At 51.6% G+C, this 22751-nt stretch overlaps 1 protein-coding gene across 1 annotated transcript in view; it reads right to left on the reverse strand.

Moving 5' to 3' along the window:
• DCHS1 (dachsous cadherin-related 1) overlaps window positions 1-22751 on the reverse strand; it is a 126345-nt gene that overhangs the window by 42841 nt on the left and 60753 nt on the right. Inside the window, exons 9-12 of the mRNA XM_065423630.1 lie at window positions 7000-7834; window positions 6110-6349; window positions 1948-2073; window positions 1345-1554 (exon numbers count right to left, since the gene is read on the reverse strand). Coding sequence (XP_065279702.1) covers window positions 1345-1554; window positions 1948-2073; window positions 6110-6349; window positions 7000-7834 — 1411 coding nt within the window. The remainder of the gene's footprint in view (window positions 1-1344; window positions 1555-1947; window positions 2074-6109; window positions 6350-6999; window positions 7835-22751) is intronic.

Raw genomic sequence — 22751 nt, forward strand, 5'->3', positions numbered from 1 at the left:
TCCACAAGACTCGTTATCCTATCAAAGAAAGCTATCAGATTGGTTTGACACGATTTGTTCTTTACAAATCCATGCTGGCTATTCCCTATCACCTTACCACCTTCCAAATGTTTGCAGATGATTTCCTTAATTACTTGCTCCATTATCTTCCCTGGCACAGAAGTTAAACTAACTGGTCTGTAGTTTCCTGGGTTGTTTTTATTTCCCTTTTTATAGATGGGGACTATATTTGCCCTTTTCCAGTCTTCTGGAATCTCTCCCGTCTCCCATGATTTTCCAAAGATAATAGCTAGAAGCTCAGATACCTCCTCTATTAGCTCCTTGAGTATTCTAGGATGCATTTCATCAGGCCCTGGTGACTTGCAGGCATCTAACTTTTCTAAGTGATTTTTAACTTGTTCTTTTTTAATTTTATCTGCTAAACCTACCCCCTTCCCATTAGCATTCACTATGTTAGGCATTCCTTCAGACTTCTCGGTGAAGACCGAAACAAAGAAGTCATTAAGCATCTCTGCCATTTCCAAGTTTCCTGTTACTGTTTCTCCCTCCTCACTGAGCAGTGGGCCTACCCTGTCCTTGGTCTTCCTCTTGCTTCTAATGTATTGATAAAAAGTCTTCTTGTTGCCCTTTATTCCTGTAGCAAGTTTGAGCTCATTTTTTGCCTTTGCCTTTCTAATCTTGCCCCTGCATTCCTGTGTTGTTTGCCTATATTCATCCTTTGTAATCTGTCCTAGTTTCCATTTTTTATATGACTCCTTTTTATTTTTTAGATCATGCAAGAACTCGTGGTTAAGCCAAGCTGGTCTTTTGCCACATTTTCTATCTTTCCTACCCAGCAGAATAGCTTGCTTTTGGGCTCTTAATAGTGTCCCTTTGAAAAACTGCCAACTCTCCTCAGTTGTTTTTCCCTTCAGTCTTGATTCCCATGGGACCTTACCTATCAGCTCTCTGAGCTTACCAAAATCCGCCTTCCTGAAATCCATTGTCTCTATTTTGCTGTTCTCCCTTCTACCCTTCCTTAGAATTGCGAACTCTATGATTTCATGATCACTTTCACCCAAGCTGCCTTCTACTTTCAAATTCTCAACGAGTTCCTCCCTATTTGTTAAAATCAAATCTAGAACAGCTTCCCCCCTTGTAGCTTTTTCAACCTTCTGAAATAAAAAGTTGTCTGCAATGCAGTCCAAGAACTTATTGGGTGGTCTGTGCCACGCTGTGTTATTTTCCCAACATATATCTGGATAGTGCTCATGCCAATGATCTCAGAGAAGGACCCCCATGTAGGAAGGGAGTCGGAAGGGGGTGAACCAGCACAGCGTGAGCCATGTGCCCCGTGGCCCTCACCCATCACATGGTACTCCAGGCGCCCGTTCTCGCCCGCATCCAAGTCCGTGGCCCGCAGGGTGTAGAGTGCCACGCGGCTCTGGTTCTCGGGCACCTCCAAGGAGCAGGACTCGCTCTCGAAGCGCGGAGCATGGTCGTTTTCATCTCCCACCAAGATCCGCACTGTCACTTTGGCCAGGTTGGGGGGCAGGCCACCGTCCCGGGCATAGACTGTGGGAAGAGAGAGGGGGGTCTTGGAGACCCTAGGTGCCAGCCAGGGGGACCACACCCACCGCCTGCAAGGAGCAGCTCCACCATGGCCCGTCTCCCCTAGCCTGCACCCTGTGCCCAATCTGGGTGCCCTCCACTCTCCTGTCCCCCTCCCTTCCTGCCTCACCCACCCAACACTCTTACACCAAAACTTGAACATTCCCCACTCCCTTTCTCTGCCCCACACAATACGCCTCCTTCCTCCAAGAAACATGCTGATTTCCATGCCAGCTGGGAGCCCAGCTGGGCCCCCTCCCATCCCCGCCCCTTAGTCCCTGCTTCCCTCACTGCCCCTCTCTGCTTCCCATACAGCACCTTCCCCCCGCCGTGCCCAACCCCCAGGTCTGGCCATACCTGTTAGCACGTGCTGCTCCCGCCTCTCCCGGTCCAGGGAGTGCATGGTGGTGACAAGCCCAGTCTGTGGGTGGATGGAGAAGGGACCCCCAGAGAGGCCCCCGTATGACACACGCCCATTGGCCCCTGCAAGGAGAAACCTCTGGTCTGAAGGGGTAGGTGCAGACAGCTCCTGCAATGGTCCCAGGACCAGGCCCTCTTTCCACTCCCCCCCGCCCTGGGGCTCTACACCCACTGCACCTCCTCCCACCCGCCCCAGGCCATGCTCCCTTCCCTTTCCCCACAAGGGAGCAGTGTGGGGGTTGGGTGGGGAAAGACCCCTAAAGGCAGGAGGGAAGGGGCAGAAGTTGAGATGTAAATATGGCAGGCGACCAGCTTGGCTTAACGGTGAAATCCTTGCTGATCTTAAACACAAAAAAGAAGCTTACAAAAAGTGGAAGATTGGACAAATGACCAGGGAGGAATATAAAAATATTGCTCAGGCATGCAGGAGTGAAATCAGGAAGGCCAAATCACACTTGGAGTTGCAGCTAGCAAGAGATGTTAAGAGTAACAAGAAGGGTTTCTACAAATATGTTAGCAACAAGAAGAAAATCAAGGAAAGTGTGGGCCCCTTACTGAATGAGGGAGTCAACCTAGTGACAGAGGATGTGGAAAAAGCTAATGTACTCAATGATTTTTTTGCCTCTGTCTTCACAAACAAGGTCAGCTCCCAGACTGCTGCACTGGGCAGCACAGCATGGGGAGGAGGTGACCAGCCCTCTGTGGAGAAAGAAGTGGTTCAGGACTATTTAGAAAAGCTGGATGAGCACAAATCCATGGGGCCGGATGCGCTGCATCCGAGGGTGCTAAAGGAGTTGGCGGATGAGATTGCAGAGCCATTGGCCATTATCTTTGAAAACTCATGGCGATCGGGGGAGGTCCCGGATGACTGGAAAAAGGCTAATGTAGTGCCCCTCTTTAAAAAAGGGAAGGAGGAGGATCCGGGGAACGACAGGCCAGTCAGCCTCACCTCAGTCCCTGGAAAAATCATGGAGCAGGTCCTCAAGGAATCAATTCTGAAGCACTTAGAGGAGAGGAAAGTGATCAGGAACAGTCAGCATGGATTCACCAAGGGCAAGTCATGCCTGACTAACCTAATTGCCTTCTATGAGGAGATAACTGGCTCTGTGGATGAGGGGAAAGTAGTGGATGTGTTATTCCTTGACTTTAGCAAAACTTTTGATACGGTCTCCCCAGGGGCGGCTCCAGGCACCAGTGCAACAAGCGCGTGCCTGCAGCAGCAAGCCGCAGGGGGCGCCCTGCTGGTCCCTGCGAGGGCGGCAGTCAGGCAGCCTTTGGCGGCTTGCCTGCAGGAGGTCCGCCGGTCCCGCGGATTCAGTGGCAATTCGGCTGCGGGTACACCAAAGCCGCGGGACTGGCGGACCTCCCGCAGGCAGGCTGCCAAAGGCAGCCTGCCTGCCGTGCTTGGGGCGGCAAAAAAGCTAGAGCCGCCCCTGGGTATTCTGGGTACTCACAGTATTCTTGCCAGCAAGTTAAAGAAGTATGGGCTGGATGAATGGACTATAAGGTGGATAGAAAACTGGCTAGATCGTCGGGCTGAACAGGTAGTGATCAATGGCTCCATGTCTAGTTGGCAGCCAGTATCAAGCCGAGTGCCCCAAAGGTCGGTCCTGGGGCCGGTTTTGTTCAATATCTTCATCAATGATCTGGAGGATGGCGTGGACTGAACTCCCAGCAAGTTTGCAGATGACACTAAACTGGGAGGCGTGGTAGATACGCTGGAGGGTAGCGATAGGATACAGAGGGACCTAGACAAATTCAAGGATTGGGCCAAAGATCATTTCCCTCTATTCGACATTGGTGAGGCCTTATCTGGAGTACTGTGTCCAGTTTTGGGCTCCACACTACAAGAAGGATGTGGAAAAATTGGAAAGAGTCCAGCGGAGGGCAACAAAAATGATTAGGGGGCTGGAGCACATGACTTATGAGGAGAGGCTGAGGGAACTGGGACTGTTTAGTCTGCAGAAGAGAAGAATGAGGGGGGATTTGATAGCTGCTTTCAACTATCTGAAAGAGGATGGATCTAGACTGTTCTCAGTGGTACCAGATGACAGAACAAGGAGTAATGGTCTCAAGTCACAGTACTGAAAGGTGAACTGTCAGGTTGGAGGGAGGTTACCAGTGGAGTTCCTCAAGGTTCAGTTTTGGGTCCGATTTTATTTAATCTATTTATTACTGACCTCGGAACCGAATGTAGGAGTGGGCTGATAAAGTTTGCGGATGATACAAAGTTGGGAGGTATTGCCAATTCGGAGAAGGATCGGGATATCCTGCAGGGAGATTTGGATGACCTTGTAAACTGGAGTAATAGTAATAGGATGAAATTTAATAGTGAGAAGTGTAAGGTTATGCATTTAGGGATGACTAACAAGAATTTTAGTTATAAGCTGGGGACGCATCGGTTGGAAGTAACGGAAGAGGAGAAGGACCTCGGAGTCTTGGTTGATCGCAGGATGACTATGAGTCGGCAATGTGACGTGGCCGTGAAAAAAACTAATGCAGTCCTGGGATGCATTAGGTGAGGTATTTCTAGTAGGGATAAGGAGGTGCTGGTTCCATTATACAAGGCACTGGTGAGACCTCATTTGGAGTACTGTGTGCAGTTCTGGTCTCCCATGTTTAAAAAGGATGAATACAAACTGGAACGGGTACAGAGAAGGGCCACTAGGATGATCCGATGAATGGAAAACCTGTCGTATGAAAGGAGACTCGAGGAGCTCAGTTTGTTTACCTTAACCAAAAGAAGGCTGAGGGGGGATATGATTGCTCTCTTTAAATATATCAGAGGGATAAATACCAGGGAGGGAGAGGAATTATTTCAGCTCAGTACTAATGTGGACACGAGAACAAATGGATATAAACTGGCCGTCGGGAAGTTTAGGCTTGAAATTAGACGAAGGTTTCTAACCATCAGAGGGGTGAAGTTCTGGAACAACCTTCCGAGGGAAATAGTGGGGGCGAAAGACCTCTCTGGCTTTAAGATTAAGCTTGATAAGTTTATGGAGGGGATGGTTTGATGGGATAACGTGATTTTAGTCAATAGGTCAATAACGTGCCATCGCTGGTAATTAGTAACAATGGTCAATGATGAGATATTAAAAGTTACTACAGAGAACTTTTTTCCGGAGGGTCTGGCTGGAGAATCTTGCTCGCATGCTCGGGGTTCAGCTGATCACCATATTTGGGGTAGGGAAGGAATTTTCCTCCAGGGTAGATTGGCAGAGACCCTGGAGGTTTTTCGCCTTCCTCCGCAGCATGGGGCAGGGGTCGCTTGCTGGAGGATTCTCTGCGACTTGAAGTCTTTAAATTATGATTTGGGGACTTCAACAGCTGAGTCAAGGGAGAGAATTATTCCAGGAGTGGGTGGGTCAGCTTTTGTGGCCTGCATCATGCGGGAGGTCAGACTAGATGATCATAATGGGCCCTTCTGACCTTAAAGTCTATGAGTCTAAGTTGCAGTGGGGGAGGTCTAGGTTGGATATTAGGAAAAACTTTTTCACTAGGAGGGTGGTGAAGCACTGAAATGGGTTCCCTAGGGAGGTGGTGGAATCTCCTTCCTTAGAGGTTTTTAAAATCAGGCTTGACAAAGCCCTGGCTGGGATGATTTAGTTGGGGTTGGTCCTGCTTTGAGCAGGGGGTTGGACTAGATGACCTCCTGAGGTCCCTTCCAACCCTGAGATTCTATGAGTCTTATGTCAGGAAGGCTGAGGAAAGGAGACCGCTGTGGCCAGGCTAAGGGGGACCTGGGCAGGCTGGGGGTGAAGTGGAGGAGAGGGTGGGGAGGATGCCTGGTGACAGTCCCTCAGGCCAAGGCCACACTGTGGGGGCAAAGGCGATTGTGACATGGATTGGTGTGGGTCTAGTGTGACAGGACTCCATTCTCAGATGCCCCTCAATGCTCAGGGACTGGCTCCCTGATCTCCCCCAGGAAAGGCGCCCGACCCTGGGACTCCCTGAATACTGCCCTGGCAGATGAGGAGCAGGAGAAGGCCTGTGGTGATCATGTCCTCTTCAGCCCCTGGGCCAATGCCTTTGGCACAGCATTGACCCAGCCAACCCCCCTCCCCAGGGCCACCTGTTCCAGCCCCCAGGCTCTCACCCAGGTCGCAGTCTGTGGCCAGCAGCTGCAGCACGGGGCTGCCCGCTGGCAGATTCTCCATGACACTGGCCTCATACTCAGCCCTCTCGAAGGCAGGTGCCTCATCATTAACGTCCAGCACCAGCACTGTCAGCAGCTGCGTGGACGAGCGGCGCGGGAAGCCATGGTCCATGGCCACCACTGTCAGGTTGTGCTGGGACGCCTCCTCCCGGTTCAGAGCACGCACAACGGAGAGGGCACCTGGGGAGACACCAGAACAGGCTAAGCCTGGGACAGAGGAGTCACAGGGGGCTGAGCCAGGGTCACTGAGGGCAGGCTCCACGCTTAGTGGCCCACAGCACTACAAACGCCACACCTTGGGCTGCGGAGCCACACCCAGCTCTCCCTGCACATGCTGTCGCCGGGCACCTCCTCCCTCCCGGGCCCAGTGGGAATCTCTTACCCACTCCGGGCTGGGTCAGGAATCTTCTGTTACCACTGCCCCCATCCTCCCACTCGGTCCCCATGCCTCCCCAATTCTCCTTATCCCTTGTGTCTACCTGTCTTCCCCTCCCCCACATCCGTCACCTCTTCCCCTTCGCCCCTTGTTTCCCGTGTCCCTTCCCCTCCCCCACATCCGTCACCTCTTCCCCTTCCCCCCTTGTGTCTCCCGTGTCCCTTCCCCTCCCCCACATCCGTCACCTCTTCCCCTTCCCCCTTGTGTCTCCCGTGTCCCTTCCACTCCCCCACATCCATCACCTCTTCCCCTTCCCCCCTTGTGTCTCCCGTGTCCCTTCCCCTCCCCCACATCCGTCACCTCTTCCCCTTCCCCCCTTGTGTCTCCCGTGTCCCTTCCCCTCCCCTCCCGCACAGCACCAGCATCTCCCTGCAGCCCCACTGGCCCCTCTTACCTGTGCTAGGGTTCAGGTGGAACCGGCCCTCGGCGTTGCCTGCCTGCAGCGTGTAGCTCACCCGCCCATTCTCGCCCAGGTCCCCATCCCGTGCCACCACATGCAGCACCATGAAGCCAGTGGGCTGGTCCTCCATGACGCTAACGGTGGCTGGTGAGAGGAAGATGGGCACGTTGTCGTTCTCGTCTGTCACAAAGACACGGGCAGTGACGGCAGCGGAGCGGCGCTGGCTGATGTTGCGGGCCTGGTCTGTGGCCTCCACCACCAGCAGAAAGGAGGGGGCAGCCTCGCGGTCCAGCCCCCGCTGGAGGGTCAGCAGCCCAGAGTGGGCATCCAGCTGGAAGTGGGAGCCGGGGGGCTCCTGGCGCAGCAGCCTGTAGCACACCTGGCTGTTGGGGCCAGCACCGTCTCCATCTGGGGCCTGGAAGGTGAAGATGGAGGTGCCGGCCTGGGTGTTCTCGGGCACCACGATAGTGATGGGGTCCTCTGGGAAGGCAGGCGCCTGGTCGTTACAGTCCTGCACTTGGATCTGCACCAGCACCAGCCGGCTGGCAGGGTAGCCGCGCTGCATGTCCTCGGCGCTGACATGCAGCGTGTGCTGTGCCCCCACCTCGTAGTCCAGCTCCCGTGCTGCGTAGATCTCCCCCGTCATGCTGTCCACCACAAAGGTGCCGTCCCCACCGCCCCCCAGCAGGGTGTAAGTCAGATGCCCCTGTGCAGAGGCCTCAGGCGGCGCCACCGAGCCAATCACTGAGCCGGGTCTGACCCCTTCTACCGGGTGCAGTGTAACCACTGTGGCGTCTGGCTGTGGCAGCACCCGGGAGGATGGCAGCACCTGCAGGTGGAGAGAGAGGGGAAAGGAGAGTGAGAGTCTGAAGTGGGACCTGCGGGATTGGAAGAGGTGAGGTGGGAGGGGAAGTGTGGGGCAGTAATGGGGCTGTGGGGCAGGGGCGGCTGTGGGGCAGTAGTGGGGCTGTGGGGCAGGAGGGGGGACCTGTGGGGCAGTAGTGGGGATGTGGGGCGGGAGGGGGGACCTGAGGGGCAGTAGTGGGGATGTGGGGTGGGAGGGGGTACCTGTGGGGCAGTAGTGGGGATGTGGGGCAGGAGGGGGAGCTGTGGGACAGCAGTGGGGATGTGGGGCAGGAGCACGGAGCTGTGGGGCAGTAGTGGGGATGTGAGGCAGGAGAGGGACACGTGGGGCAGTAGTGGGGATGTGAGGCGGGAGGGGGGACCTGTGGGGCAGTAGTGGGGATGTGGGGCGGGAGGGGGGGACCTGTGGGGCAGTAGTGGGGATGTGGGGCAGGAGGGGGAGCTGTGGGACAGCAGTGGGGATGTGGGGCAGGAGTGCGGAGCTGTGGGGCAGTAGTGGGGATGTGAGGCAGGAGAGGGACACGTGGGGCAGTAATGGGGCTGTGGGGCAGGGGCGGCTGTGGGGCAGTAGTGGGGCTGTGGGGCGGGAGGGGGGACCTGTGGGGCAGTAGTGGGGATGTGGGGCGGGAGGAGGCACCTGTGAGGTAGTAGTGGGGATGTGGGGCAGGAGGGGGAGCTGTGGGACAGCAGTGGGGATGTGGGGCAGGAGCACGGAGCTGTGGGGCAGTAGTGGGGATGTGAGGCAGGAGAGGGACACATGGGGCAGTAGTGGGGATGTGAGGCGGGAGGGGGGAGCTGTGGGGCAGTAGTGGGGATGTGGGGTGTGCGGGGAGACCTGTGGGGCAGTAGTGGGGATGTGGGGAGGGAGGGGAGACCTGTGAGGCAGTAGTGGGGATGTGAGGCGGGAGGGGGGACCTGTGAGGCAGTAGTGGGGCTGTGGGGCGGGAGGGAGGACCTGTGAGGCAGTAGTGAGCATGTGAGGCGGGAGGGGAGACCTGTGAGGCAGTAGTGAGCATGTGAGGAGGGAGGGGAGACCTGTGAGGCAGTAGTGGGGATGTGGGGAGGGAGGGGAGACCTGTGAGGCAGTAGTGAGCATGTGAGGCGGGAGGGGAGACCTGTGAGGCAGTAGTGGGGATGTGGGGAGGGAGGGGAGACCTGTGAGGCAGTAGTGAGCATGTGAGGCGGGAGGGGAGACCTGTGAGGCAGTAGTGGGGATGTGGGGAGGGAGGGGAGACCTGTGAGGCAGTAGCGGGGATGTGGGGAGGGAGGGGAGACCTGTGAGGCAGTAGTGGGGATGTGGGGAGGGAGGGGGGACCTGTGAGGCAGTAGTGGGGATGTGGGGAGGGAGGGGAGACCTGTGAGGCAGTAGTGGGGATGTGAGGCGGGAGGGGGGACCTGTGAGGCAGTAGTGGGGATGTGAGGCGGGAGGGGAGACCTGTGAGGCAGTAGTGGGGATGTGGGGAGGGAGGGGAGACCTGTGAGGCAGTAGTGGGGATGTGAGGCGGGAGGGGAGACCTGTGAGGCAGTAGTGGGGATGTGAGGCGGGAGGGGGGACCTGTGAGGCAGTAGTGGGGATGTGAGGCGGGAGGGGAGACCTGTGAGGCAGTAGTGGGGATGTGAGGCGGGAGGGGAGACCTGTGAGGCAGTAGTGGGGATGTGAGGCGGGAGGGGAGACCTGTGAGGCAGTAGTGGGGATGTGAGGCGGGAGGGGAGACCTGTGAGGCAGTAGTGGGGATGTGAGGCGGGAGGGGAGACCTGTGAGGCAGTAGTGGGGATGTGAGGCGGGAGGGGGGACCTGTGAGGCAGTAGTGGGGATGTGGGGAGGGAGGGGAGACCTGTGAGGCAGTAGCGGGGATGTGAGGCGGGAGGGGGGACCTGTGAGGCAGTAGCGGGGATGTGGGGCGTGAGGGGAGACCTGTGGGGCAGTAGTGGGGATGTGGGGAGGGAGGGGAGACCTGTGAGGCAGTAGTGAGCATGTGAGGCGGGAGGGGAGACCTGTGAGGCAGTAGTGGGGATGTGAGGCGGGAGGGGAGACCTGTGAGGCAGTAGTGGGGATGTGGGGCGTGAGGGGAGACCTGTGAGGCAGTAGCGGGGATGTGAGGCGGGAGGGGGGACCTGTGAGGCAGTAGTGAGCATGTGAGGCGGGAGGGGAGACCTGTGAGGCAGTAGTGGGGATGTGGGGAGGGAGGGGAGACCTGTGAGGCAGTAGCGGGGATGTGGGGAGGGAGGGGGGACCTGTGAGGCAGTAGTGGAGATGTGGGGAGGGAGGGGAGACCTGTGAGGCAGTAGTGGGGATGTGGGGAGGGAGGGGAGACCTGTGAGGCAGTAGTGGGGATGTGAGGCGGGAGGGGAGACCTGTGAGGCAGTAGTGGGGATGTGAGGCGGGAGGGGAGACCTGTGGGGCAGTAGTGGGGATGTGGGGAGGGAGGGGAGACCTGTGAGGCAGTAGTGGGGATGTGAGGCGGGAGGGGAGACCTGTGAGGCAGTAGTGGGGATGTGGGGAGGGAGGGGAGACCTGTGAGGCAGTAGCGGGGATGTGGGGAGGGAGGGGGGACCTGTGAGGCAGTAGTGGAGATGTGGGGAGGGAGGGGAGACCTGTGAGGCAGTAGCGGGGATGTGGGGAGGGAGGGGGGACCTGTGAGGCAGTAGTGGAGATGTGGGGAGGGAGGGGAGACCTGTGAGGCAGTAGTGGAGATGTGGGGAGGGAGGGGGGACCTGTGAGGCAGTAGTGGGGATGTGGGGAGGGAGGGGAGACCTGTGAGGCAGTAGCGGGGATGTGAGGCGGGAGGGGAGACCTGTGAGGCAGTAGCGGGGATGTGGGGAGGGAGGGGAGACCTGTGAGGCAGTAGCGGGGATGTGAGGCGGGAGGGGAGACCTGTGAGGCAGTAGTGGGGATGTGGGGAGGGAGGGGAGACCTGTGAGGCAGTAGTGGGGATGTGAGGCGGGAGGGGGGACCTGTGAGGCAGTAGCGGGGATGTGGGGCGTGAGGGGAGACCTGTGGGGCAGTAGTGGGGATGTGGGGAGGGAGGGGAGACCTGTGAGGCAGTAGCGGGGATGTGAGGCGGGAGGGGGGACCTGTGAGGCAGTAGCGGGGATGTGAGGCGGGAGGGGAGACCTGTGGGGCAGTAGTGGGGATGTGGGGTGTGCGGGGAGACCTGTGGGGCAGTAGTGGGGATGTGGGGAGGGAGGGGAGACCTGTGAGGCAGTAGCGGGGATGTGAGGCGGGAGGGGGGACCTGTGAGGCAGTAGCGGGGATGTGAGGCGGGAGGGGGGACCTGTGGGGCAGTAGTGGGGATGTGGGGTGTGCGGGGAGACCTGTGGGGCAGTAGTGGGGATGTGGGGAGGGAGGGGAGACCTGTGAGGCAGTAGCGGGGATGTGAGGCGGGAGGGGAGACCTGTGAGGCAGTAGCGGGGATGTGGGGAGGGAGGGGAGACCTGTGAGGCAGTAGCGGGGATGTGAGGCGGGAGGGGAGACCTGTGAGGCAGTAGTGGGGATGTGGGGAGGGAGGGGAGACCTGTGAGGCAGTAGTGGGGATGTGAGGCGGGAGGGGGGACCTGTGAGGCAGTAGCGGGGATGTGGGGCGTGAGGGGAGACCTGTGGGGCAGTAGTGGGGATGTGGGGAGGGAGGGGAGACCTGTGAGGCAGTAGCGGGGATGTGAGGCGGGAGGGGGGACCTGTGAGGCAGTAGCGGGGATGTGAGGCGGGAGGGGAGACCTGTGGGGCAGTAGTGGGGATGTGGGGTGTGCGGGGAGACCTGTGGGGCAGTAGTGGGGATGTGGGGAGGGAGGGGAGACCTGTGAGGCAGTAGCGGGGATGTGAGGCGGGAGGGGGGACCTGTGAGGCAGTAGCGGGGATGTGGGGAGGGAGGGGAGACCTGTGAGGCAGTAGTGAGCATGTGAGGCGGGAGGGGAGACCTGTGAGGCAGTAGTGGGGATGTGGGGAGGGAGGGGAGACCTGTGAGGCAGTAGTGGGGATGTGGGGAGGGAGGGGAGACCTGTGAGGCAGTAGCGGGGATGTGGGGCGTGAGGGGAGACCTGTGGGGCAGTAGTGGGGATGTGAGGCGGGAGGGGAGACCTGTGAGGCAGTAGTGAGCATGTGAGGCGGGAGGGGAGACCTGTGAGGCAGTAGCGGGGATGTGGGGCGTGAGGGGAGACCTGTGAGGCAGTAGTGGGGATGTGGGGTGTGCGGGGAGACCTGTGGGGCAGTAGTGGGGATGTGTTGCCTCACTCCTTTACTGGGTCCCAGAGCCATTGACACCTATAGCCAACTGAACAGAACTGAGACTGGGAACTATGAACAGTTCAAAAGAGTCTTATTGCTTAGGTTTGAGCTAACACTGAAGGCAGAAGTAATCAATTATTTTTGCCCAGGTCAAATATTTCGCGGTCTGTTCAAAAGTGCCTGGCAGGCCAGATTTGGCCCGCGGTCTGCCTATTGCCTACCGGGCCTAAGGCATATAGCACGGTCGGCTTTAGGGCGATTCCCCCGATTCCCCCGAATCGGGCCCCACACCCCTAAGAGGGCCCCGCGCCCCTAAGAGAGCCCCGCAACGTCCCTAAGGACCCCCTCCGCCAACGTGCCGCCGAAGGCACCGGCAGCCAATTGAGTTGCCGCCGAAGTCCCGCCGCTGTCTTCGGCAGCAGCTCTTTCGAACTGGGCCCCGCAGTGTCTAAAGCCGGGCCTGCATATAGTTACCAAAAGAAAATAAATTATAAGCACGCAGTCTAAACTCTCAGCCCTATTAGACTGGGCAACATCTAGATGAAGCAGTTTTTCTCACCCCACTGGATATTGCAGTCCTTAATATACTATTTGTCCCTTAGACCTGGGCCAGTCTCCTCTGTTGGAATCTTCAGGCTTCTGAGTGTCTTTGTTGCTTGCAGCATAGGTGGGGGCAGGAGAAAGGTGAAGCATTGGCCCCCTGTGGTCTGGTTTACACCTTTAGTCCATGTGTTTGGAGAACACAAGTCCGGGCATGTCTGGTGGGCATTGCTGAGTCCCCAGGCAAGGTTGAGCAGCTCCCCTGGTGCAGCCTTATGCAGGTGAGTCATTGAATTGTAGCTCCCTTGATGGACAATGGCTGTTGATGGTTGTTTGACACCTGCCCGGGTGTTGGTTACTTTTCCTTGGCATTGTCTCTGGAGAGCTAGCATTTGGGCACTTCTTAAACCCACAGCATATTTTAGTGACAACTATATAACACAATTCTCATAACTTCATATGCATTAATGATATACATATTTAGATAGAACAAAAACAACGAGGAGTCCTTGTGGCACCTTAGAGACTAACAAATTTATTTGGGCATAAGCTTTTGTGGGCTAGAACCCACTTCATCAGATGCAGGGAGTGGAAAATACAGTAGCAGGTATATATATACATAGTACATGAAAAGATGGGAGTTTCCTTACCAAGTGGGGGGTCAGTCTAATGAGACAATTCAATTAACAGTAGAATACTAAGGGAGGAAAAATCACTTTTGTAATGGTAATGAGGGTGGTCCATTTCAAACAGTTGACAAGAAGGTGTGAGTAACAGTAGGGGGAAATTAGTAAGGGGAAATTAGTTTTTGTAATGACCCATCCACTCCCAATCTTTATTCAGGCCTAATTTGATGGTGTCCAGTTTACAAATTAATTCCAGTTCTGCAGTTTCACATTGGAGTCTGTTTTTGAAGTTTTTTTGTTGAAGAATTGCCACTTTTAAGTCTGTTATTGAGTGACCAGGGACACTGAAGTGTTCTCCTACTGGTTTTTGAATGTTATAATTCCTGATGTCAGATTTGTGTCTATTTATTCTTTTGTGTAGAGACTGTTTGGTTTGGCCAATGTACATGGCGGAGGGGCATTGCTGGCACATGATGGCATATATCACATTGGTAGATGTGCAGGTGAACGAGCCCCTGATGGCGTGGCTGATGTGGTTAGGTCCTATGATGATGTCCCTTGAATAGATATGCAGACAGAGTTGGCACCAGGGTTTGTTGCAGGGTTTGGTTCCTGGGTTAGTGTTTTTGTTGTGTGGTGTGTAGTTGTTGGTGAGTATTTGCTTCAGGTTGGGGGGTTTCTGTAAGCGAGGATTGGCCTGTCTCCCAAGGTCTGTGAGAGTGAGGGATTGTCCTTCAGGATAGGTTGTAGATCCTTGATGATGCGCTGGAGAGGTTTTAGTTGGGGGCTGTAGGTGATGGCTAGTGGCATTCTGTTACTTTCTTTGTTGGGCCTGTCTTGTAGTAGGTGACTTCTGGGTACTCATCTGGCTCTGTCAATCTGTTTCTTCACTTCACCAGGTGGGTATTGTAGTTTTAAGAATGATTGATAGAGATCCTGTAGGTGTCTGACTTTGTCTGAGGATTGGAGCAAATGTGGCTGTATCTTAGAGCTTGGCTGTAGACAATGGATTGTGTGATGTGGTCTGGATGGAAGCTGGAGGTAAGTCTAGTGGTCAGTAGGTTTCCGGTATAGGGTGGTGTTTATTAGCACTGTAGTGTCCAGGAAGTGGATCTCTTGTGTGGACTGGTCCAGGCTGAGGTTGATGGTGGGGTGGAAATTGTTGAAATCCTGGTGGAATTCCTCAAGGGCCTGCTTCCCATGGGTCCAGATGATGAAGATGTCATCAATGTAGCGCAAGTAGAGTAGGGGCGTTAGGGGACGAGAGCTCAGGAAGCGTTGTTCTAAGTCAGCCATAAAAATGTTGGCATACCGTGGAGCCATGCAGGTACCCATAGCAGTCCTGCTGACTTGAAGGTATAAATTGTCCCCAAATCTGAAATAGTTGTGGGTGAGAACAAAGTCAAGAAGTTCATCCACCAGGTTTGCCGTGACATTATCGGGGATACTATTCCTGACGGCTTGTAGTCCATCTTTGTGTGGAATGTTGATGTAGAGAGCTTCTACATCCATAGTGGTTAGGATGGTGTGACTTGCAGCAGATCATAACATTTCCCCTGATACCTCACATGGCCTGCTTTATATGCAAGATCATAATTATATATAAATGAGGAATATGGGGGTTACAGGGCACTCCCCCAAGATACAGAATGTCACAGTAGCCATTACACCTCTGGCATTTAAGGCAGCAACAAAGCTCCTCCACTCTTGTCTGTTTCTGGCAAGTCTTTCAATGGTTCTCCAGCTGTCCCCTCTCAGCTTCCAGAGGTCTTTGCCATGCTATTTTTGGGCAGTCTCGTTTTCGCTTGCTTTCAGGTGTCCATCTTATTGCTATTCTGGTGATAGAATCAGTTTCCATCTGAAGCACATGGCCAATCCATCTTCAACACCTCCTGGTAATGATGGTGCTCATATCTTATTGGCTGCACTGTGTGAATAGGTCTTGGTTTGAGATTGTTCTGGGCCAAAAGATATGGAGGATTTTTCTGAGGAAGGTTGTATGGAATGAAGACAGTTTGGACATGTCATACTTTGTCATTCCCCAGCATTCTGCACTATAAAGTAGGGTTGAAAGTACGCAGCTCTGATAAATCCTGAGTTTGGTTTTGGTGTTGTATTTTGATGATTTCCAGATTGTATTTAAGCTCCTGAAGGTGTTCCTGGCTTTATTGATTCTGTTCTGGATGTCCTGGCTTGTTCCACCATCCTGGCTGATAGTGCTGCCCAAGTACATGCAGGCCCGGCTCCAGCGCTTTTGCTGCCCCAAGCGGCGGGGGGAAAAAAAAAAAAGCTGCAATTGGCGGCAGCTCTACCGCCGCCACTTCTCGGCGGCACTTCGGCGGCAGGTCCTTCCCTCCGAGAGGGAGAGAGGGACCCGCCACTGAATTGCCGCCAAAGAGCCGGACGGGACGCCCCTTTCCGTTGGCCGCCCCAAGCACCTGCTTGCTGCGCTGGTGCCTGGAGCTGGTCCTGAGTATATGAATGTTTCTGCATTGGTGAAACATGGTCCTCTATCTGTACTGGTGATGGTGAGGCAATATTAAAGGTCATAATTTCTGTCTTATTGCAATTGATTTTCAGTCCAATTTGCTGGCTGAATAGCTTAAGTCGAGTTGTTTTTTCTTGTATATGGTGTTGGGTATGTGATAGGAGAGTGAGATCACCTGCAAAGTTCAGGTCTTCAAGGGATAACATAAGAACATAAGAAAGGCCGTACCGGGTCAGACCAAAGGTCCATCTAGCCCAGTATCCTGTCTACCGACAGTGGCCAATGCCAGGTGCCCCAGAGGGAGTGAACCTAACAGGCAATGATCAAGTGATCTCTCTCCTGCCATCCATCTCCACCCTCTGACAGACAGAGGCTAGGGACACCATTCCTTACCCGTCCTGGCTAATAGCCATTAATGGACTTAACCACCATGAATTTATCCAGTTCTCTTTTAAACTCTGTTATAGTCCTAGCCTTCACAACCTCCTCAGGTAAGGAGTTCCACAAGTTGACTGTGCGCTGCGTGAAGAAGAACTTCCCTGTATTTGTTTTAAACCTGCTGCCTATTAATTTCATTTGGTGACCCCTAGTTCTTGTATTATGGGAATAAGTAAATAACTTTTCCTTATCCACTTTCTCCACATCACTCATGATTTTATATCATGGGATATATCATATCCCCCCTTAGTCTCCTCTTTTCCAAGCTGAAGAGTCCTAGCCTCTTTAATCTCTCCTCATATGGGACCCGTTCCAAACCCTTAATCATTTTAGTTGCCCTTTTCTGAACCTTTTCTAGTGCCAGTATATCTTTTTTGAGATGAGGAGACCACATCTGTACGCAGTATTCGAGATGAGGGCGTACCATCGATTTATATAAGGGCAATAATATATTCTCAGTCTTATTCTCTATCCCCTTTTTAATGATCCCTAACATCCTGTTTGCTTTTTTGACCGCCTCTGCACACTGCGTGGACATTTTCAGAGAACTATCCACGATGACTCCAAGATCTTTTTCCTGACTTGTTGTAGCTAAATTAGCCCCCATCATATTGTATGTATAGTTGGGGTTATTTTTTCCAATGTGCATTACTTTACATTTATCCATATTAAATTTCATTTGCCATTTTGTTGCCAAATCACTTAGTTTTGTGAGATCTTTTTGAAGTTCTTCACAGTCTGCTTTGGACTTAACTATCTTTAGCAGTTTAGTATCATCTGCAAACTTTGCCACCTCACTGTTTACCCCTTTCTCCAGATCAATTATGAATAAGTTGAATAGGATCGGTCCGAGGACTGACCCTTGGGGAACACCACTAGTTACCCCTCTCCATTCTGAGAATTTACCATTAATTCCTACCCTTTGTTCCCTGTCTTTTAACCAGTTCTCAATCCATGAAAGGACCTTCCCTTTTATCCCATGGCAGCTTAATTTACATAAGAGCCTTTGGTGAGGGACCTTGTCAAAGGCTTTCTGGAAATCTAAGTACACTATGTCCACTGGATCCCCCTTGTCCATATGTTTGTTGACCCCTTCAAAGAATTCTAATAGATTAGTAAGACACGATTTCCCTTTACAGAAACCATGTTGACTATTGCTCAACAGTTTATGTTTTTCTATGTGTCGGACAATTTTATTCTTAACTATTGTTTCGACTAATTTGCCCGGTACAGACGTTAGACTTACCGGTCTGTAATTGCCGGGATCACCTCTAGAGCCCTTTTTAAATATTGGCGTTACATTAGCTAACTTCCAGTCATTGGGTACAGAAGCTGATTTAAAGGTCAGGTTACAAACCTTAGTTAACAGTTCTGCAACTTCACATTTGAGTTCTTTCAGAACTCTTGGGTGAATGCCATCTGGTCCCGGTGACTTGTTAATGTTAAGTTTATCAATTAATTCCAAAACCTCCTCTCGTGACACTTCAATCCGTGACAGTTCCTCAGATTTGTCACCTACAAAAGCCAGCTCAGGTTTGGGAATCTCCCTAACATCCTCAGCCGTGAAGACTGAAGCAAAGAATCCATTTAGTTTCTCCGCAATGACTTTATCGTCTTTAAGCGCTCCTTTTGTATCTTGATCATCAAGGGGCCCCACTGGTTGTTTAGCAGGCTTCCTGCTTCTGATGTACTTAAAAAACATTTTGTTATTACCTTTGGAGTTTTTGGCTAGCCGTTCTTCAAACTCCTCTTTGGCTTTTCTTATTACATTCTTGCACTTAATTTGGCAGCGTTTATGCTCCTTTCTATTTGCCTCACTAGGATTTGACTTCCACTTTTTAAAGGAAGTCTTTTTATCTCTCACTGCTTCTTTTACATGGTTGTTAAGCCACAATGGCTCTTTTTTAGTTCTTTTACTGTGTTTCTTAATTTGGGGTATACATTGAAGTTGGGTCTCTATTATGGTGTCTTTAAAAAGCACCCATGCAGCTTGCAGGGATTTCACTTTAGTCACTGTACCTTTTAACTTCTGTTTAACTAACCCCCTCATGTTTGCATAGTTCCCCCTTTTGAAATTAAAGGCCACAGTGTTGGGCTGTTGAGATGTTCTTCCCACCACAGGGATATTGAATGCTATTGTATTATGGTCACTATTTCCAAGCGGTCCTGCTATAGTTACCTCTTGGACCAGCTCCTGCGCTCCACTCAGGACTAAATCTAGAGTTGCCTCTCCCCTTGTGGGTTCCCGTACCAGCTGCTCCATGAAGCAGTCATTTAAAGTATCGAGAAATTTTATCTCTGCATTTCGTCCTGAAGTGAAATGTTCCCAGTCAATATGGGGATAATTGAAATCCCGCACTATTATTGAGTTCTTAATTTTGATAGCCTCTCTAATTTCCCTTAGCATTTCATCATCACTATCACCGTCCTGGTCAGGTGGTCGATAATAGATCCCTAATGTTATATTCTTATTAGAGCATGAAATTTCTATCCATAGAGATTCTATGGAACATGCGGATTTGCTTAAGATTTTTACTTCATTTGATTGTACATTTTCTTTCACATATAGTGCCACTCCCCCCCCTGCACGACCTGGTCATAGAATCATAGAACTGGAAGGGACCTTGAGAGGTCATCTAATTCAGTCCCCTGCACTCAAGGCAGGACTAGACCATCCCTGACAGGTGTTTGTCCAACCTGCTCTTAAAAATCCCCAATGATGGAGATTCCACAACCTCCCTAGGCAATTTATTCCAGTGCTTAACCACTCTGACAGTTAGGAAGTTTTTCCTAATGTCCAACCTAAACCTCCCTTGCTGCAATTATGGGGGGAGGGATAGCTCAGTGGTTTGAGCATTGGCCTGCTAAACCCAGGGTTGTGAGTTCAATCCTTGAGGGGGCCGCTTGGGGATCTGAGGCAAAAATCAGTACTTGGTCCTGCTAGTGAAGGCAGGGGGCTGGACTCGATGACCTTTCAAGGTCCCTTCCAGTTCTAGGAGATAGGATATCTCCATTAATTTATTTATTTTATTTATTTTATTTAATTTAAGCCTATTGCTTCTTGTCCTACCCTCAGAGGTTAACAAGAACAATTTTTCTCCCTCCCCCTTGTAACAACCTTTTATGTACTTGAAAACTGTTATCATGTCCCCTCTCAGTCTTCTCTTCTCCAGACTAAACAAACCAAATTTTTTCAATCTTCCCTCATAGGTCATCTTTTGTAGACCTTTAATCATTTTTGTTGCTCTTCTCAGGACTTTCTCCAATTTGTCCACATCTTTCCTGAAATGTGGCGCCTAGAACTGAACACAATACTCCAGTTGAGGCCTAATCAGTGCGGAGTAGAGCGGAAGAACTACTTCTCGTCTCTTGCTTACAATACTCCTGCTAATACATCCCAGAATGATGTTCGCTTTTTTTGCAACAGTGTTACACTGTTGACTCATATTTAGCTTGTGATCCACTATGACCCCCAGATCCCTTTCCGTAGTACTGCTTCCTAGGCAGTCATTTCCCATTTTGTACGTGTGCAACTGATTGTTCCTTCCTAAGTGGAGTACTTTGCATTTGTCCTTATTGAATTTCATCCTACTTATCTGAGACCATTTCTCCAGTTTGTCCAAATCAGTCTGAATTTTAATCCTATCCTCCAAAGCACTTGCAACCCCTCCCAGCTTGGTATCGTCCACAAACTTTATAAATGTACTCTCTATGCCATTGTCTAAATCATTGATGAAGATATTGAACAGAACCGGACCAGAACCAATCTCTGCGGGACCCCACCCATTATGCCCTTCCTGCATGACGGTGAACCACTGATAACTACTCTCTGGGAACGATTTTCCAACCAGTTATGCACCCATCTTACAGTAGCTCCAACTAGGTTGTATTTCCCTAGTTTGTTTATGAGAAGGTCATGCGAGACAGTATCAAAAGCCTTACTAAAGTCAAGATATACCAAATCTACAGCTCCTCCGCATCCACAAGGCTTGTTACCCTGTCAAAGAAAGCTATCAGGTTGGTTTGACACGATTTGTTCTTGACAAATCCATGCTGGACTATTACTTATCACCTCATTATCTTCTAGGTGTTTGCAAATTGATGTCTTAATTATTTGCTCCATTATCTTTCTGGGTACAGAAGGTAAGCTAACTGGTCTGTAATTTCCCAGGTTGTCCTTAATTCCCTTTTTTCCACTATATTTGCCCTTTTCCGGTCTTCTGGAATATCTCTCATCTTCCATGACTTTTCAAAGATAATTGCTAATGGCTCAGATATCTCCTCAGTCAGCTCCTTGAGTATTCTATGATGCATTTAATCAGGCCCTGGGTATTTGAAGACATCTAAGTTGTCTAAGTAATTTTTGACCTGTTCTTTCCCTATTTTAGACTCTGATCCTACCAAATTTTCTCGGGCATTCACTATGTTAGACATCCAATTGCCACCAACATTCTTGGTGAAAACTGAAACAAAGAAGTCATTAAGCACTGTCACGGAGTGTGGGGGAGTCCGGGCCCTGCACCCCCCACTTCCTGTGATTCACCATGACTCTCAGACAGCCAGTAAAACAGAGGGTTTATTAGACGACAGGAACACAGTCCAAAACAGAGCTTGTAGGTACAGATAACAGGAACCCTCAGTCAGGTCTGTCTTAGGGGGTAGGGAGCCTAGACCCCAGCCCTGGGTCTCCCTCCGTTTCCCCAGCCAGCTCCAAACTGAAACCCCCTCCAGCCGTCTCACCCTGCCACACCCCCTGGCTCCTCCTCCAGCCTTTGTCCAGTTTCCTAGGCAAAAGGTGTCACCTGGCCCCAACCCCCTCCTGGGCTCAGGTTACCTGCTCACATATCATCCCTCAAGTGAAGTCACCCCTGATATTCTACCACCATCCAGCACCAATGCAGACAGTACCAGTAAAACTCCCACGCAACATTCCCAGGTCAATACTCCTCACTCCCTACTCCGTCACATGCACCTCTGCCATTTCCACATTTTCTGTTATTGTCTTTCCCCCCCTCCATGAGTAACGGGCCTACTCTGTCCTTGGTCTTCCTCTTGCTTCTAATGTATTTGTAGAATGTTTTCTTGTTACCTTACGTCCCTAGCTAGTTTGATCTCGTTTTGTGCCTTGGCCTTTCTAATTTTGTCCCTACATACTTGTGTTATTTGTTTATATTCATCCTTTGTAATTTGACCGAGTTTCCACTTTTTGTAGGACCCTTTTTTGAGTTTTAGATCATTGAAGATCTTCTGGTTAAGCCAGGGTGGTCTCTTGCCATACTTCCTATCTTTCATACACAGAGGGATAGTTTCCTCTTGTGTCCTTAACAGTGTCTCTTTGGAAAACTGCCAACTGTCTTCAGTTGTTTTTCCCCTTAGACTTGCTTCCCATGGGATTTTACCTACCAACTCCCTGAGTTTGCTAAAGTCGCCTTCTTGAAATCCATTGTCTTTATTGTGCTGTTCTCCCTCCTACCAATCCTTAGAATCATGAACTCTGCCTTCCACTTTCAAATTCTCAACCAGTTCCTCCCTATTTGTCAAAATCAAATCTAGAACAGCCTCCTCCCTAGTAGCTGTCTCCACCTTCTGAAATAAAAAATTGTCTCCAATACATTCCAAGAACATGTTGGATAATCTGTGCCCTGCTGTGTTATTTTCCCAACACATGTCTGGGTAGATGAAGTCCCCCATCACCACCAAGTCCTGTGCTTTGGATGATTTTGTTAGTTGTTTAAAAAAAGCCTCATCCACCTCTTCTTCCTGGTTTGGTGGGCTGTAATAGACCCCTACCATGACATCACCCTTGTTTTTTTACCCCTTTTATCCTTACTCAGAGACTTTCAACAAGCCTGTCTCTTATTTCTAGCTCAACCTCAGGCCAAGTGTATACATTTGTAATGTATAAGGCAACACCTCCTCCCTTTTTTCCCTGCCTGACCTTCCTGAGCAAGCTGTACCCTTGTCGATCTAATGCCTCTTGGCATGTCTTTTGTTGTACGCCATATTACCCAGTAAGTATTGTCTGGTTTCTATGGCATTCCATGTACTGGGTGTAATCCACTCCTTTCTATTCTTCTGCCTGTAGCCTAGACAGGTTTCACTGCTCTGTTTATAGCTTGTTATTACCTTGTCTCACTTCTTGTTGATCTCCTCATCTGCGTTCTCCTCTCTTCATCAAGGTCTGCAAGTGCCTGAAACCTGTTCTTTAACTGCAGAATGAAGGCTTTTGGTATTTCAGGGGACTTTAGCTTGTCAACGTCATAACGTCTATTGCAGGGGTTCTCAAACTGGGGGTCGGGACCCCTCAGGGGGTCGCACGGTTATTACATGGGGGGACACGAGCTGTCAGCCTCCACCCCAAACCCCGCTTTGCATCCAGCATTTATAATGGTGTTAAATATGTAAAAAAGTGTTTTTAATTTATAAGGGGGGGGTCGCACTCCGAGGCTTGCTATGTGAAAGGGGTCACCAGTACAAAAGTTTGAGAACTACTGGTCTGTGTCTCTTGTTTGGTGGGCCCACACTTCTCAATTTTAGCTTGATGGAGGCTGTCACAAGGTGGTGGTCG

Source organism: Emys orbicularis, chromosome 1 (genome assembly GCF_028017835.1).
Source record: "Emys orbicularis isolate rEmyOrb1 chromosome 1, rEmyOrb1.hap1, whole genome shotgun sequence".
In the NCBI taxonomy this organism is placed as follows: Eukaryota; Metazoa; Chordata; order Testudines; family Emydidae; genus Emys; species Emys orbicularis.